The 16390-nt window shown below is 30.5% G+C and overlaps 1 protein-coding gene across 3 annotated transcripts in view; it reads right to left on the minus strand.

Annotated features, from left to right (window-relative positions):
• Positions 1-16390, minus strand: part of LOC139489730 (serine/threonine-protein kinase B-raf-like) — a 38179-nt gene that overhangs the window by 15110 nt on the left and 6679 nt on the right. Inside the window, exons 2-10 of one of the 3 annotated variants that reach the window (XM_071276505.1) lie at positions 16286-16387; positions 14601-14819; positions 13363-13466; positions 12511-12631; positions 11121-11284; positions 9946-10051; positions 5296-5335; positions 2155-2309; positions 1302-1498 (exon numbers count right to left, since the gene is read on the minus strand). In XM_071276505.1, coding sequence (XP_071132606.1) covers positions 1302-1498; positions 2155-2309; positions 5296-5335; positions 9946-10051; positions 11121-11284; positions 12511-12631; positions 13363-13466; positions 14601-14819; positions 16286-16387 — 1208 coding nt within the window. Of the gene's footprint in view, positions 1-1301; positions 1499-2154; positions 2310-5295; positions 5336-9945; positions 10052-10469; positions 10642-11120; positions 11285-12510; positions 12632-13362; positions 13467-14600; positions 14820-16285; positions 16388-16390 lie in introns of all 3 variants that reach the window. The other 2 variants (XM_071276497.1, XM_071276488.1) reach the window with 2 other exon arrangements.

Below are 16390 nucleotides of genomic sequence, written 5' to 3' on the forward strand. Positions count from 1 at the left end.
TGTCAATTAAAAACTTTAAAATTGCAATAGTTTTATTAGCATTTAAACACAGCCAGATTTGAATACAAGTTAAGAAATTCCGGTAAAGTCAATGATATCAAACAGATGTACAATGGTATATCAAATTGGGTAATATTGCATTTAGTTTTTATTAAAGATTAAAACTACTATTTTTTGCTTCATATTTGAATCTTTACGCCAATTGCCGCTAAGAAAGTAATCAAAAATTGTTTCCTTTTATTTTTATACACTTTCGGAATTACGAATCTGAATTTTATTTTCAATTAATTTACACAATTTAATTATTGTATCTTTATTCTCATCGTGTATTTAATCTTAGTGTATTAACATCATGACAGCATATACTCTAATCCTTTCTATTTATCCTTTCCAAATAACAACATTTATACCTGTGTACGCTTGAACTCACACCTGCGGCTAAAGAGCTACAAGGTAAACGAATTGACCTCAAGCCGAGAAATATACAGTGACCTTTACAAAATAATATACACACTCTGCTCACACATTAGTTGCATTGAAATGATTATCAAAACAATAACGGTAAATAGAACTGAAATATTTTCAGTTCAATATCAGTAAAAATGTTCAATAAATATTTTATGAAAAAAATCTCAACAATAATTAATTAAATTTATTCAAAAACATTTACTAGAGATAATTTTATAGGAGTTTAATTCAATCAATACAAAACGGTATATATATGCATATTCACTTTCGTTCATTCTTATATTGTGGTTTATAACTTCGACCATTCGTCAGCTGTGCGCTTTTAATTACGTATATTGTCGATAAGCTATAAGAGTTAAACAGATTTTATTTTTTCCCAGAATTCAATAAATCGGGCTAATACGTCACGACCCACTCGAGAATTCAACCAAAAAAGTTACAAATACTTGATTTTCTCCGTTATTAGAAGGAATATAAATTTAAAACTTTGCAAATGTGTTTTTTATGTTAAGATGAACATAATTAGATGATAAGTAAAAAATCGCGGAATTTCCCTTTAACAACTATAGGTCACATTGACACAGGGGGAAGAATGGCAATGATCCAAAATTTCCTCAGGGCCAGGTGAGCTAAAAAGGGGACAGATGGAAGGAAAAACAAATTTAGAGAACAAAATTTAAATTTCATCTTAATACAATTGTTCTTTTAATTCAAGTGTTGTCATATCATATCATAAAATTTGCAAACTAGTTCTGTAATTGATGAATGAACAACAGAAAAAAATTGTAATGCACCTGAGACCTTATCAATAAGAACTATTGTACAATACATACCTTAAAACTGCAACCTCATTTTTAAAAGCTTTTAATTGTTGAGGTGTTGGATCTGTAACATTCAATCGTTTGATAGCTACAAAACCATGGTAATGACCTCTATATACTGTTCCAAATGACCCTGAACCTATCTTGGAATACACTTGAATCTGATCACCAGCTATTTCCCAGTCTTCATTAGAATCACGTCTCTGTCTCTATATAATAGAAAGTATATTGTATGATAATGTATGATTACAGCGAATAGCAAATTTTGTGGTATTGTACAATACTGTAAAATTTCAGTCTCTCCTTTTCCATTGATAGATAGGTATGTAAAGTCACTTTCAAAACTATTGTGCTATTTCCTGGCATTTAGGTTTTATAGGTGGAAAAAGACAAAGTCCCCACAGAAAAACCACCAACCATCGGTAGAAAACAGACATTTCTAGTTAATTAAGATTGGTGTCGTGTGCACCAGCCCTGTGCAGGGATTCAAATCTTTTGAACAAGTTGAATGAAGACTTATCTATCTAAAGCTAAGTGAGGGCAAAAATTACATAAGGTTCTTTTCATAACCACCAATTCTTCTAAAGTTTCAGCATGTTGAGTGACAATGTTTCTTTTTTTCTTATTAAAAGCAGTTTAAGTAATAATTTTTTATAGTGCATTTTTCACCATATCAATTGCTTTTTCCAATAATATGTGATCAAATGTGAAGAAGGAATACTGAAGAACTAGTTCAAATCTGTCTGGTTTATAGTTCTGACCTAAGTCAAAAACATTATATACACAGAATACTTGAAATGTCTTTTCTTTCCTTGGCTTCTAAGAAATAATATCAAGTGAATACACAAAATCTATCATAGCTTACACAACGGATTTTGCCAGGGTCTGCCTCTTCAGAACTTGCTCTCTGTCGCTTTTCACCTGCGGTTGGTGAATGCTGTGAACTACCCGTCGGACTATTTCCTGGGCTGTGACCATGGTTTGAACTGGGTATTGGTAATGTATGAACTCCTGCATGACCTGAAATGAAAAAAGATATAAAATTAACATACGAGATTTAATTTTTTGTATTGCTTTTTTTATACAACATTTCTTTGAAATTTAACAATGATTGACTCTGAATAGAGATTTGGACAGGCTAGCCAGAGGTTAACAGGATTTGGAATTGAGCTGTTCTTTAAATTTCTTTTGTCATTCAATTATGAGTACATATAGCGCAAAAATGTACTTTAAAAGATGAAAAGATAAAGAAGAGATTTAAAATCCATCATCTTTTTTAATGGAAGTGTACCATACATGGAAATTGAGAGAAAGTTGATAATAGAGGATTACTTTATGTAATTTCTGTTTTAGATATTAATGGAAAAATCAGATTTGGGCTAAGAAAATTGATATTTTTCTTTTATGTAGAAAATAAAGAAATAGTAAATTGAATTTAAAAAGTCAGGATTTAAAATTATTCAAATCATTCATGGGATTCCATGTGTTAAGATATTTAAGTTCACTGGAAGGTAGTTTCATGCATTTTCCTCAAAAAATCTTGTACAACGAAAAAACAAAGTAAACTATGTTATAAATGGTTTTATAGAAGATTTAAAATAAGTTCCATTCTATGAAAAGTTGCTGTTGTGAATGTCAATGAAAGGTTGCCTTTATCATGTTTATTGCAAGGTTTTTTTAATCCTATCAAAAACAAATGAGGGTAGTCTATAGAAGAATCAATACTTTAATTCTACAACATTTTTATGTATCAGATAAGTGGGTGTCACAGAAAAAGATGATTATGCAAAAAAAATAAAAAAAATAAAGGTAATAAATAGCCCTTAATGCCATGTGGAAACACATTTATACAACATTTTGGTGACAGCAACACAGATCTGTCACCTCTAGACAATTTGTTAATATATATCTAGCAAAATCTAAACACAATGTGCTATGGGATTTGCAAAATCACTAAACTAAAAAAAAAGATGATGAAATTGATAAATGATTATGTAAGTAAAATTTAGTTTTTCCTTGATATTTGAGAGTGAATATATTATGTATACTTTAATATGAAGATATTTTATTTTTTATTGACAGCATATTTGATACATTTGGTGAATGCATTCTTCAACTGATAATTTGCATTCCCATGGAAACCAGCTCTACTCTTCTTCTTGCCCAATGTTCCCAAACAAAGACTAGATATCAATAAACTTCAGTTAAATTATTTCAGTGTCTTAACTACATATGCATTGTGCATTTTCAATTTTACTTTTCCAATCCAAATGGCTATCAGTGTTGCACAATGCAAAACCGAAGACTCTGCAGTATATTATTCTATTTAAAAAGGGTACCAGGTATAGCTTTGTGATTTTATGAGATTCTGTTTGCACAAAAAATTATTTCAAATCAGTGTAAATGATTTAAAAACATATGAAACTTTTTTTTATGAGTTCCTTTCAGAATGATGCATGCTGGAATTTACAGTTAAGAAAGGGAGATCACTCTGTTAATATGTCACACTCAATAATCAGTTGTCTAGCTATGATTACCTGCCGGTTTGCCACCATCACTCTGATGACGTTTAGCTTTATATACATTATATCCTGAAATATGTGTTGTAATCATTACTATGGATTCATTTATTTTCCTGGGTACCAATTTTTGTGGATTGAGGAAAACTTACATATTGGTGGATATTTAAATTCATGGTTTTGGCAAATATAAAAAAGAAGATGTGGTATGATTGCCAATGAGACAACTATCCACAAAAGACCAAAATGACACAGACATTAACAATTATAGGTCACCGTACGGCCTTCACATTTTTTATAAGTTTGCATACATTCCTTTAGAAAATTTGTAATTCATTGAGCATTTAAATTAGTGGTTCCCCTGTACCCACGAAAATTAGTATCCAACGAATAAAAATGAATCCACATTACTTTCCAAACTGCTAAAAAATATTATTTTATTCTTTGAAAAGTAATATGTGTTGACCACAATGTTTGATTTTATAAAAGTATCTCCATAGAAGAGGAATGTTATCTCGCCATAAAATATATAATGTTAAATAACCTGATTGGGAATGAAGAAACTCCTTAGGCATAACTAACACTTTTTTTTACTGAACTGTTTTAGTATGGCGTCATTTTAAACAAGTAGATGTGACGTCACATGAATATATATCATGCTCACAAATTATTCATCTTTTTTTATATATACACTCCTCAATATATATTAGCCAGGGATGATGCTTTTAGTGTCTTTTCAGTCATCTTAAGAAGCTCCTGAATCAAGTCTTCCAAATATAAATAAAGGAACAAGTTGGCAAGAAAAAGTACCCAGTTAGGTCAAATAGGCATAGTGATAACTATCAGTTGAAAATATGTCCACCAAACATAACAAAAAAAATCAACTAAAAAATCAAACATCCTGATGTCAGTTTTAGAGTACTTGTTCAAACCATTTTCTATAAATTTTTACTTCTTTTTTTCAATCCATCTGTAAGTTTCGAATCAAGATTACTGGTGTTTAAAGTAGTGGTCAAATGTTTTTATTTCATTGCAGCTCCTTATAGTAACTAATAAAAGTTAATTTGAAGATGTTTATATGAGCTTTTGTTAAGAATTTAGCAGACATAAAAAATAAACAATATTACAGTGTTTATTATAAGGACACTTATGTAATTAAGGTATCCAGTAAAGATATTCCATCTTCTGTTAAAATTCCAAATGAATATAAAACAGTATTTTCTCATTTTCAAGTGTTGCAAGAGTACTTGTTGGTTTATATTTAAGTGAACCTGTTTTCTTTGGGGACAGAAATAAAAATTTTGTGGATGAATGACCGGCAATAAGCATCATTTTGATCATTAAAGACAAATGTAGCATGAGCATTCAGAGTTTCTTTCAATTCTGATTTGTATCAACAATTTCCCAAAAAACACAGGCAAATGAGATGCAAATATGAAAGAAGTGTTTGTAAATATAGATTTACTCCATTAAATACATAAACTCACCTCCATCTTTCATTGTGGCTTCTTGTAATACTTTACTATCCTGGAATCATATTAATCATAGCATATAATTATCTATACACAAATACAGACTTCCCATTGTAAGGAAAATGTATCTACAAATGGAATTTTGTGTGGATTTTGCTTTTTCTCTCTTAAATTGTAATTACATTTTTTGATTAACTTATTCATTAAAATATTGGTTTGACATTCTCATTATTTTTTCATAGTTGGAAAAGCCATTTCTAAGCCATTCAGAGAGTACAGCAATACTGCTTGCACATGTTTAAAAAGATCAATTATAATTTTTTAAATTATTAATTTTTTATTAGTCTTATAACTTTGCACTTTATATTGAATTCAAAATATATATGATAACAAGACACAAACAATACTTGTTCTTCAATCTTTATTTACATATTTTAATTGTAAATTAATTGCAATTCAGTTTGTTTAACCTGAAGCTTTATAAAATGAAATCTGCTATTAACATATTTAAGTTTTAAAAACAATTTTAAAATGAGAAAACTAATATTAATTGTCAGCAATCAAGAACTGTGTCAAAATTCAAGTCAGTGTTAAAAAAATGAAAACAAGAAGTGGCATGATTGTCAATAAGAAAACTTTCAACCAGAGACCATTTGATGTAAAAGTTATTCTAAGCATTAGGGTAATTGCATTATAGTCATACAAATGTTTCCATAGAAATAAGAAAAAGTTTATTCAAGAAATTGAAGTTAAAAGTGTGCCTTTGTCATGCATTGCATTTTATTAATTAATGTTTTGCATACGATTTTATAACTTATCAAATATTCTGGGTTTTTTAAGCTGATTTTTTTATTTTATTAAACTTGGTGAAGTTTCCTTTGAAATTGTCATCCATGTGACAAAGATATCATCAACAGTTTACCAAAAAACTTCAACAAAAAATTAATAACCCACAATATCTTTGAATTAGGCTTATGTTATTGTTTAAGACTGTTTTGTACATGAGTTTCAACATAACAATTCCTAAGAAGAAATGAACACTTCTAATTATCATTTTATCAAGAAATGGTCTGCATTTGTTAAATTAACATATTTGTTTTTAGATATAATAATACATTTTGTACTTTATTCAGAAGCAATACAGCTTATAGAATATACAATTTTACAATATTTTTTTGAATGCAATATAAGAACCTTATTAATGTGGACAAAGATAATGTATTGACCCTTTATTTGTATAGAAAAATAGCCAAAAAAATTGTAAATTTTATCCTTAGAGGTCAACCATTAAGACTTCTTGTACACTTAAACCTTCCCATCATATCCTACTAAAAAAAACTGATCTTATTTTTCTATCATAAAATCAACAATATCAAATAACAGATCTATATAAAATATGCATCTGTCTAAAGTGAATAAAAGTTATACCCAATAAAGCTATTAAATTAAATAAAATTATTAACATAGAAACTTGTCTTCTGTTTTGACAAAAAAAAAAAAAAAATTATAACTGCATGTTTTTTATGAAAGTGAATACCCCTTGGTAAGAACTTCTAAAACCTGCCTGTTTATCATTTAAATGCAAAAAAGTCACTGAAGAGGCTAAAGGAATTGATCCCCTTACTCTGTTTAAAACTGAAGACTGAAAGGCTTAGTTATTTAAAAGCAACTGTCTAAAGCATAAAGTTCATCTTTATTAACTACCAAGTAACTAGGATTGTCAGTTTTCCTATCGAACATTGGTGGTTTTCTCCAGCTTCCTCCACCAATAAAAACTGGCCGCCACGAAATAGCCTAAATGCAGTGCTTTACAGAGGCTTTATAGCATTAAAATTAAAATTAAATATTAACTATCAAGTTGTTATGCTAATATAAGCACACCTCAACTCCTAATTCAAAGTATAAAAAACAGGAAGTAGGGGTGCCATACAAATTCCTAAATGGCTCGTACATTACAAACATTGTTGTGCTGGTGACCAAATATGATTTCAATCTCTTTAGTAGTATTGGAGAAACTTGTGACAACTTTAGAGGACTTTCGACTTATTTCAAAATATCAGAAATCAGGAAGTCATTAACTAATGCTTACAAGATGCTAATCAAATATATAGTCATTTTGTTGAGTAGCTTCGGAGAAAAGTGAAAATATTTGTCAGACAAAGGGATAGACTTAAAAAGTTATTGCAATATGCCCCCATCCCAACAAAGTTTTAATATTAGGGGTTGACAAAGCTTATGGAACAACATGTATGTCTTACCCCAAAGATTGAACATATTAAATGGATATTTGATCAAATAATTTAAATTCAAAAAAACTCTACACTAAAGTGAAAGGAAAAAACAGCATGAAGTCCATCACATTCAAAACTTAAACCCCAAATAATGCAACCTTTTTCCAATTCAAATCATGTACTAGATGAGGAACCCTCTACACAACAGCAGTGTTCTTAAAAGAAAATGTAGGCCTAAATATTGCTTGAAATAATTGGAACTTCTAATCCATTATCATTCAAATTTATAAACTTTGTGAAAGTTGTAGATTTATTCCACAATTTCCAGTAGACTGTAGTTTGACATAAATCTGGATAGCTAACTACCAATGTCGTCAAATGTTTCACAAGATAAAAATGGCTTACAACTATTATCTTCACATATTACAGAGCCAAAACCCATTTTGTTTTGTATAAACAATATGATATATACAATATATAACTAATACTGATACATCTAAAGCAAAGGGGAATAACTTAGAATAATGCATACAGCAATTAAAAATAAAAATTGACAATAAAGTCACCACTTCCAATGATAATTGTCATAAGTTATGGGACTGTGCGCACGTGGTCATTGGAAGGTTATGTTGACAATTATATCATGCTAGGTGATTCTATATAAGGGAGACACTAATTGCAAGCAATAATATCAATTATAATATGCACTATCTGCACTTATTATCCAAAAATAAAAATAAATACATGGCTATACTGTTCTAACATACATAAAAATAAAATAAACAAAAGATCGACACATAAAATTATTAAAAAAATTGATAAAAATATTATTAAAATCAATTCTAAAATAAATCTGATATTTCAAATTTTCTGTAAAAAAAATCAAATATTATGGAACCTTCCTCAGAGAAGCTGCTAGAATTTATAAGGACAGAAAAAATCTTTGAAATTAGACACATATAAATTTATTAAAACATTTTCCATCCCATTAAAATAACATCCTGTAGCTATGTCTTATGTGTCAAAAGAAGGCATTTGTGTATTTCATGTCACCTTAAATATATAAATAAATATTTTATCTAAATATGTTTCTTCTTTTTTATTTAATACAAGATTGAAATATATACATGTATCAAATCGTTTCTCTTTTTTTAAGTTATATGCACATTCCAAGACAAAATTACTCATTTAATTTTTACTCAATCTACAGTACAGTTGTAAAAGTCAATCTTTTTTGTATGAATACTGTTTGCATTTAAATATCAATTTGAAGTTTGGCTTTAATGTCTTTTAAATTTTTTTTCTGAAACAGATCATTACATATTATTATGTACTACACCATTTATTAAGGAAAAGTTTAAACATTTCGAACAGAGGTGATTTTTTAAATTGTTTATTCAACAAATGTGAACAATTTTAGATAAAATTTGTCAACAGGAGTCATACTAAACCATGAAATCAATCCTCTGTCTTTGGTGCAATTTTATTGTATTGTTAATTAAATTTAGTATTAAAATTTACACTTCTACAATAAGACTTTGTGCTGAGTGTAACCTTAAATCAAATTTTGTGGGGGAATTGAATTTTTACTTTCTAATCCTCATTTATTTATCAAGGCTCTTATTACAATTTATTTGAATGATTTTCAAAAATTTTAGGCTTAAATAAAAAATGTCAAAACACTAGTCATTTATTAATAGTTCTCTGTATTCCAAAAAGTTCTTGTTTAAGGTGGATCAGGACTATTCGACTGCGCATAATTTCACGCATGAATTACAATGCACACGAAAAGTGTTTGTCCTAAATTCTATTTTATTTTTTTAATAATTTGATTGATTAGAAATGTTAAATCATTGTAGTTATGTCACTAAAAGAATATTTTCGTTATTATGTGTATCTGTTAAAGGCTCAAAATGACATATCACCCATTTTCACCATTTTCCCGCCAAAATTTGGGTTTAAAGGCAAAATTATTTTTTTTCCTTATCGGTGACCTTTGTTTTTTATTTGCTCATTCTTTGAAGCTATATTTCAGCTTTTTATATTACAGTTATGGACCAAGTGTCATAGAAAGTTTTTATGATATTCTGATAAAAATATGTCAACATCTCTATTTTCCCTATCATTTCATTGAAAGATGGTCCTTTTTACATACCTGTTTAAAAGTAAAAGTTTGAGCTTAAATGGTCCGTGACCCCCTATTTTTTTTCAACCAATTTGATTCACTTTCTATAAAGAATAAAATAACAAAAAATACGGCACTTCTGATAGAAACTTTGAATAGGCCAGAGCCACCTTAAGGTGTTAGAATTGAATCCCTACTATTATAAATGATTACCACAAACTACCATACTAATTTAGTGCGAGTTCATTGATAGCTAATGCCTTCTTAAGACTGAGACAAGTACAGGAATCCCATCTTCGTATAACCTACCTCATCACTTTGGACTAGAGAAAAAACATTTGGTACAGATTCAGATCGAGATACGTGTCGTAACGGGGTAACCAATGGCTTATGTGTCGGTTGAGACGGCGGCAATCTACGACAAATCAAAAATAAAAACATTAGTTTCTAATAACTAAACAAGGCACTGCAAGAAAACAAGCAATACGTCAGACAGCAATTTCTGTGCATTTGCAAGAAGTCTTAGGCTGAATAAATGTAGCATGGTCATATGACCTAAATTTGGAACTTTAAAATTTAAAAACATTTTTAAAACATTTCACTTAAATAAATGTCGTTACAGATTTATTCAGCCTCACCAAAAGCTTGGATAGTAAAGTTTTGTTAGATTAGTACATTAGAGTACATACATATCATGAATGCTTGAAAACATTCAGTTAAGCAGTACAGTGCATTGTTTTAAATACCAGTAAAAATTGCTGTCCGACAGGTACTAAAAAATAAATGAAGGGACACCACAAGATTACAGCAAATATTGACGGGGACAACCTTACCTCATGAGAGATCTCACCCGGATTAATTAGGCACACATTAGGGGCTGAGGAGGATCGATCCCTCTGCCCCAGGGCAGGTTTGCTGCGCTGAGGTGTATTTGGTGAGACAGGAATTGACTGATTTCGGCTGTTAAAGGGAAAAGATGATGTGAATGTATCCGCTGGAAGTTTACTGAAAATCAAACATGTTATTTCCTAATAAACAACACTGATTTCTAATTACCTAGTGTGAGGTTAAATTTAAAAATACATGTATGAGTTGTTTTTTTTCATCATTTCAGTGCTTTTACATTTTGTTAAGTTTTATCTTCTATGGTTTCGTCTCAATTCTTCTATCTATGAGAATATGATAGGGAAATTTTCAATCATTGCAGATTTTTTTTAAAAGCTCAGAAAACTTTCTTTCATCGAGTATAAAAAATATGCATATTTAGAATGCAAGTGAATTTTCAGTTAAGTCATGTTGACATGTGTGTTTGGTTTGTTGCCTGCGATTCATTTCTGATGAAAACATGTTGGAATAAATTTTTGACATATAGAAAATCTTCTTCTAACATGTCTAAAGGAGCAATAATTTGGAGACAATCATACAGAATGTCTTTATTAAACCTGATGTCCTGAAAAGTATTCAAGTTTTTCCATATGACATACTTATGCCTTGCCCATTCTTTCATACTGTCCCAAGAACAGACTGGGTTGACTTTGTCTATACATCGCTGATGGAATCTTATACCACATGTCTGGCAGCGTAGACTCTGGAATAAGGATCGGCCACACCCATCACAGAATGTTAAAAGCAAAAATGTTTTACGAACCTGAAATATTTAATTAAAATTAGAACGTAATATACAAATTCTTATGTTTTCTGTAAACATGTGCATAAGTTTCACAAACTTGTAAGTTTCAATAACTTATACAGGTCATTATTATGGTATTTTAACAGCTGGATGTTTTCCAAAAGGATAATTAAGAAAAGATGCAAAAACACTTCTATGGAAAAAATTTATAAGAGTTCCGCGGAACCAACGGGAACCCAGTGTCTCGCCTACTTTTGCTGTTAATTGCTGGCTCAACAAAAATGAGGTTAAAATCAATAAAACTATTCCTCTTGAAACTATCTTTTGATTGTAAGAAGCTTCTGTCCAAGTTTGGTAAAAATCCAGGATAGTCTATGAATCTAATAAATGTTTTTAAATCTTTAACTGCAGACTGTATGTAATGTAAACTGAAAGAAAAACGAAGTTCATTTATAAGTAAAATACAGATACACAGGTACAAAATTTTAACAAAATTTCCTTCTAGATACTAGCTTTTGATCATAAACAAGCTTCCGTCCAAGTTTGTTACAAATCCAAAATAGTATAAGAAAGTTGTTTAAATTTTAAAAACTTGAACCACAGAGTAAATGTGTTGTTACCTGGCAGAAAATCTAAGTCCATTTAATAGTTAAATACAGAAAAATAGATTAATTTTTTTTACAAAATAAATACGGAAAAAATGGAATTTTATTTTTACCAAATCTACTTCTGGATACTATCTTATGATCAGAAACAAGCTTCTGTCCATGTTGGGTAGAAATCCAGTATAGTTTAAGAAAGTTATTAAAATTTCAAAAACTTTAACCACAGAGTGAATATTTGTGGACACCGCTGCTGCTGCCAGAATGTAGGATCGCTATGTCCTGCTTTTTGGACTAAAGTCAAAGGCTCGACAAAAAAAGAACAACAGATTCAACAAATAAGTTAGGGCTGTTCCAGAAAATACTATGTCCCCCCCAGGGAAGGCAATTTTTTTAAATATTATGTGGGTGGTTGTATTTGAAATACCAAAATGCAAAGGGAGTGCTGTTCTAATTAAATTTTATTTCTGTGGGTGGTGGGGGTTAAAAAAAAGTGCCGTCCCTGGGGGGGACATGGTATTTTCTGGAACAGCCCTTATTTAACAGCTGCACCATAAGTTAATAAAAAAAATATCACTTAGATCTAAATCAATTATTCTAAAATGTGTCTTGATGTTCAAGGTCTAAGAAATATCTACTTACTATATTATGTGTAAACATCGGTAAAGTTGTTCCCGACACAGAAGGTCTATGAGATTTGGACTGAACTTTCAATTCTTTGTTAGCTAAACTTCCAATATCTATATCCCAGGAAATTGGCATTCTGCAAAAATAATAAACATCCTTACAGCTAACTGTGGGTAAACTAAAACATTCTTTTTTGTATTAAAAAAACATTTATTTTCAATTTGGCTGAAAATTGTAAGTGTGTGTATAGAGAGCATTGCATTTAACTTGGTTTCTAGTTGAATATTCATGGAAACATATTTGAATATAACAATGTCCTAATACCAGTGTTGTGGAGAAATCATTGACTGACCACAGTGTGTCCGAAACTCTGTCTGTCCAACTAAATGTTAGACAAAAAGTCATTCGGTCAGACAAGAACTTTTTTTTTTTTTTTAGTTGAACATATAGTAGAAAAGTTCAAATTTCTTTTTGGGTCAGATAAGCCCTAAAACACTTAAACAGTTTGGCACAGACTGTGACCATATAGCAAGTTCAAGATCATAATAAATAATCCTACTAAGCTGAGTACTGATGTATTTCAGGCACTCAAAGATCATAACCATATACCCTGAGGGGCGACATTCAGGAAATAAAAAAGTAATCAGACAATCATAAGCAATAACTCGCTATCCATTCATCTATCAGTTAGCAATCTTAATAATAGTTTTCAAATTTACACAATTTCTAAGTTATCTTCTAGAGTTTAGAAGATCAAAATCTAACTAGAATGTTTTACAGCAGTATACATAAAAGGAAAATGTAGCATCTTCATCTCAGTAACTGCCCTTTGGGCCAGGTGAGCTTTTAAGGTGTTTATATACTTACTTTGTTCTAACATCATAGACTTCACAACTTTCTGCTTCAATTTCTCGTCGACTCATTGCCTTCTTCAAAGCATCTTTCAATGTTTTACCTGCTTCTATTCTCACCTGAAAAAGACCAGACAATAATGATTACAAATTTGAAAGTAAACAAATTGAATAATTTGAATTTTCTGTATTTACAATGCATAAAAGTTATTTGGTTTTGTAAAAACTTCAATATTCTAATCGAAATTGATGTGAGTTAAGAACTATAACTAACATCCAACAAGTTTTAATGAAAATAATTTTTACAAGTATTCTGAGAGTATTGAATGGCAATACATAGTTCCTTGCCAATCACTATCTTCAAGCATTAAGAAACAAGAATGTGTCCAAAGTACACGGATGCCCCACTCGCACTATTATTTTACATGTTCAATGGACCGTGAAATTGGGTAAAAAATCTAATTTGGCATTAAATTAGAAAGATCACATCATAGGGAACATGTGTACTAAGTTTCAAGTTGATTGGACTTCAACTTCATCAAAAACTACCTTGACCAAAAACTTTAACCTGAAAATCACACTTTCATTTTCTATGTTCAGTGGACCGTGAAATTGGGGTCAAAAGTTTAATTTGGCTGTAAAATTAGAAAGATCTTATCATAAGGAACATGTATACTAAGTTTGAAGTTGATCGGACTTAAGCTTCATCAAAAACTACCTTGACCAAAAGCTTTAACCTGAAGCGGGACAGACGGACGAACGAACAGACGGACGAACAAACAGACGGACGCACAGACCAGAAAACATAATGCCCCTCTACTATCGTAGGTGGGGCATAAAAAGTGTCCAAAATATGATTAATTGGGTGAACTTTCTAATTCCAAGGCCCATAACTCTGCAAGAAATTATCTGACAGTGACCAGAAGGAAATTTGAACTTATTCTGTAACTGGTCATGATAAAACTATATAAAAATACCAAATCAATATTTCCGAGCATGAGGAAAATAAGTATGAAAAGTAATATGCCAGAATAATAAATCATTGTTGGATGGACTGACCGATAGAAAACGGACAAATAGCAAACCTTAAGTCCCCTTCGACTACTTCTGTAAGTGCTTAATTATCTCCAATCTGGATCTTAACCATGTAAACGACTGTTGAGATAATTTTTCAATACTATTTCTATGAATTGTATCTATATTTTTTGCCAAACATACAGGTGTATTTTTTAACAAAACAATATTTGAACCTACCGAAGACACCTGGTCATTTGGAAAGTTTACTCGAAGTATGGGTCTTGATGGTGTTGGACTAGGTTGTGGTACAATTGGAAGGATTGGCCCTGGGGCTTGGGGAGGTGGTTCCGTCTCTTCAGGGGGTGAAGGTTCACAGCTATGTTGTTCATAGTCTGTCAATAACTGGGACTCCTTCTCCTGAAGTTCATGGATTTTGTTGGCTAAAGCTTCATATTCCTACAAATACAAATACTACAAGTTATTAATCATACTTAAATGTAATCATTTCAGTAAATAAAATAACATATGCACAAAATATGAAAATAGGATGTGGTATTATAGCAAATGAGACAACCTACAAAGGGAGACTAAATGATGCAAAAGTTAGCAAAGAGCCAAATTCTTTGAAAATCAAGGAAAATGTTACCTGTTTTTCTAAAAGTGTATTGGTCACAATTACCAATTGGTTGACTGATCGATGCTTTCAAAAATAGACACATTTTTTCTATAAGTTGTTGTTAGCTTTGAATGTAAGGGCATTTTATATCTTGCTATGCTGTATGAATTTACTCATTGATGAAGGCATTCAGTGACCTATATAATACTGTAGATTAATTTTTTGCTTGGTACCAATTTTCATGGACTTCTCAAGTATAGGCAAATCACAAGGTCAAATGTTTAATAAAGTATTTATAAGTTTCCATGTTGACATGTTAAAGCTATATATAGGCTGGTATGTAAATTTTAGCATATCACAAAATCAGGTATCCATGTAATACATTTTTTTAATATATATCCATGTAAATGTGTACCCATAAATATAACTGAATCCACAGTAGTTGCTAACTTTTACATCATTTTGTTTCCTATGCCATGGACTTCGGATGCCAGAACAGTTCTCAGATCTGGATAACAGACTGTGAACAATTACACTAACTACTTTGGTGTACCTAGTCTATTTTTTTAGTTCATATGGATACCTCATTTGTTTTGCTTTTTGTTTATATTATTATCTTAGTTTGTATATCAGAAATGGATTTACTGTTGCCTATATTCAAACTGGGTCCTTGATGAGAACCTCGCAGTCTAGACACTTCTTTGGTAAATACACATGTTAAAATGTTTACCGTCTTTTGGTGTGTAAAGTGCGCATTTGTGTATAGTGCGCACCCCCTTTGTGGTCCAAGAAACGAGAGAAAAAAAGTCTATTGGTCATATAATACTCCTAGACATTTTTGGAAAAGTTACAGCTCCAAAATCGGCAAACAGGAAGTTTATCGGTAAACAGGAAGTTTTTTAAATGGACACCAATGTAGGAGAATTCCTTTTTTTAAAACATGTAAGAAATTGACACAGTTTGAAAGCATTGTATTTCAAGGTTATCAGTCTAAGCCAACACTGTCTTTGTAAATTTATCTTTTAATGTACATGTATATTGTTTTCTTACGCACTTCCTATTTAGTTAAATAAATAATGTCATGATTTTTTTAACATTTTGCCTGTGTGTGAAGATTGTTATTCTCATAACAGTGTCAAAGTGTTTGTTATATAGCACCAAAGAACTACCAAAGTTAACACAAGAATAAGGATCAGAAGTATATCGATTGTATGTGTATATTGTTTAACACAAAAATCAACCTATCTTATTATTGCATAATACATTGTTATATATGTCAGACAGTTATTATAACCAATATCATTACCTGTAAATACATAGGATCTGGTTGTTGTTTACTTCCAAACTTAGCATTTAAAGCTTCTAAATTTTCTTTTGTTAATCTCAACAAGTTCTGTATATTTCTAATCTG

The sequence above is a fragment of the Mytilus edulis genome, chromosome 1 (assembly GCF_963676685.1).
Source record: "Mytilus edulis chromosome 1, xbMytEdul2.2, whole genome shotgun sequence".
NCBI classification, from domain to species: domain Eukaryota; kingdom Metazoa; phylum Mollusca; class Bivalvia; order Mytilida; family Mytilidae; genus Mytilus; species Mytilus edulis.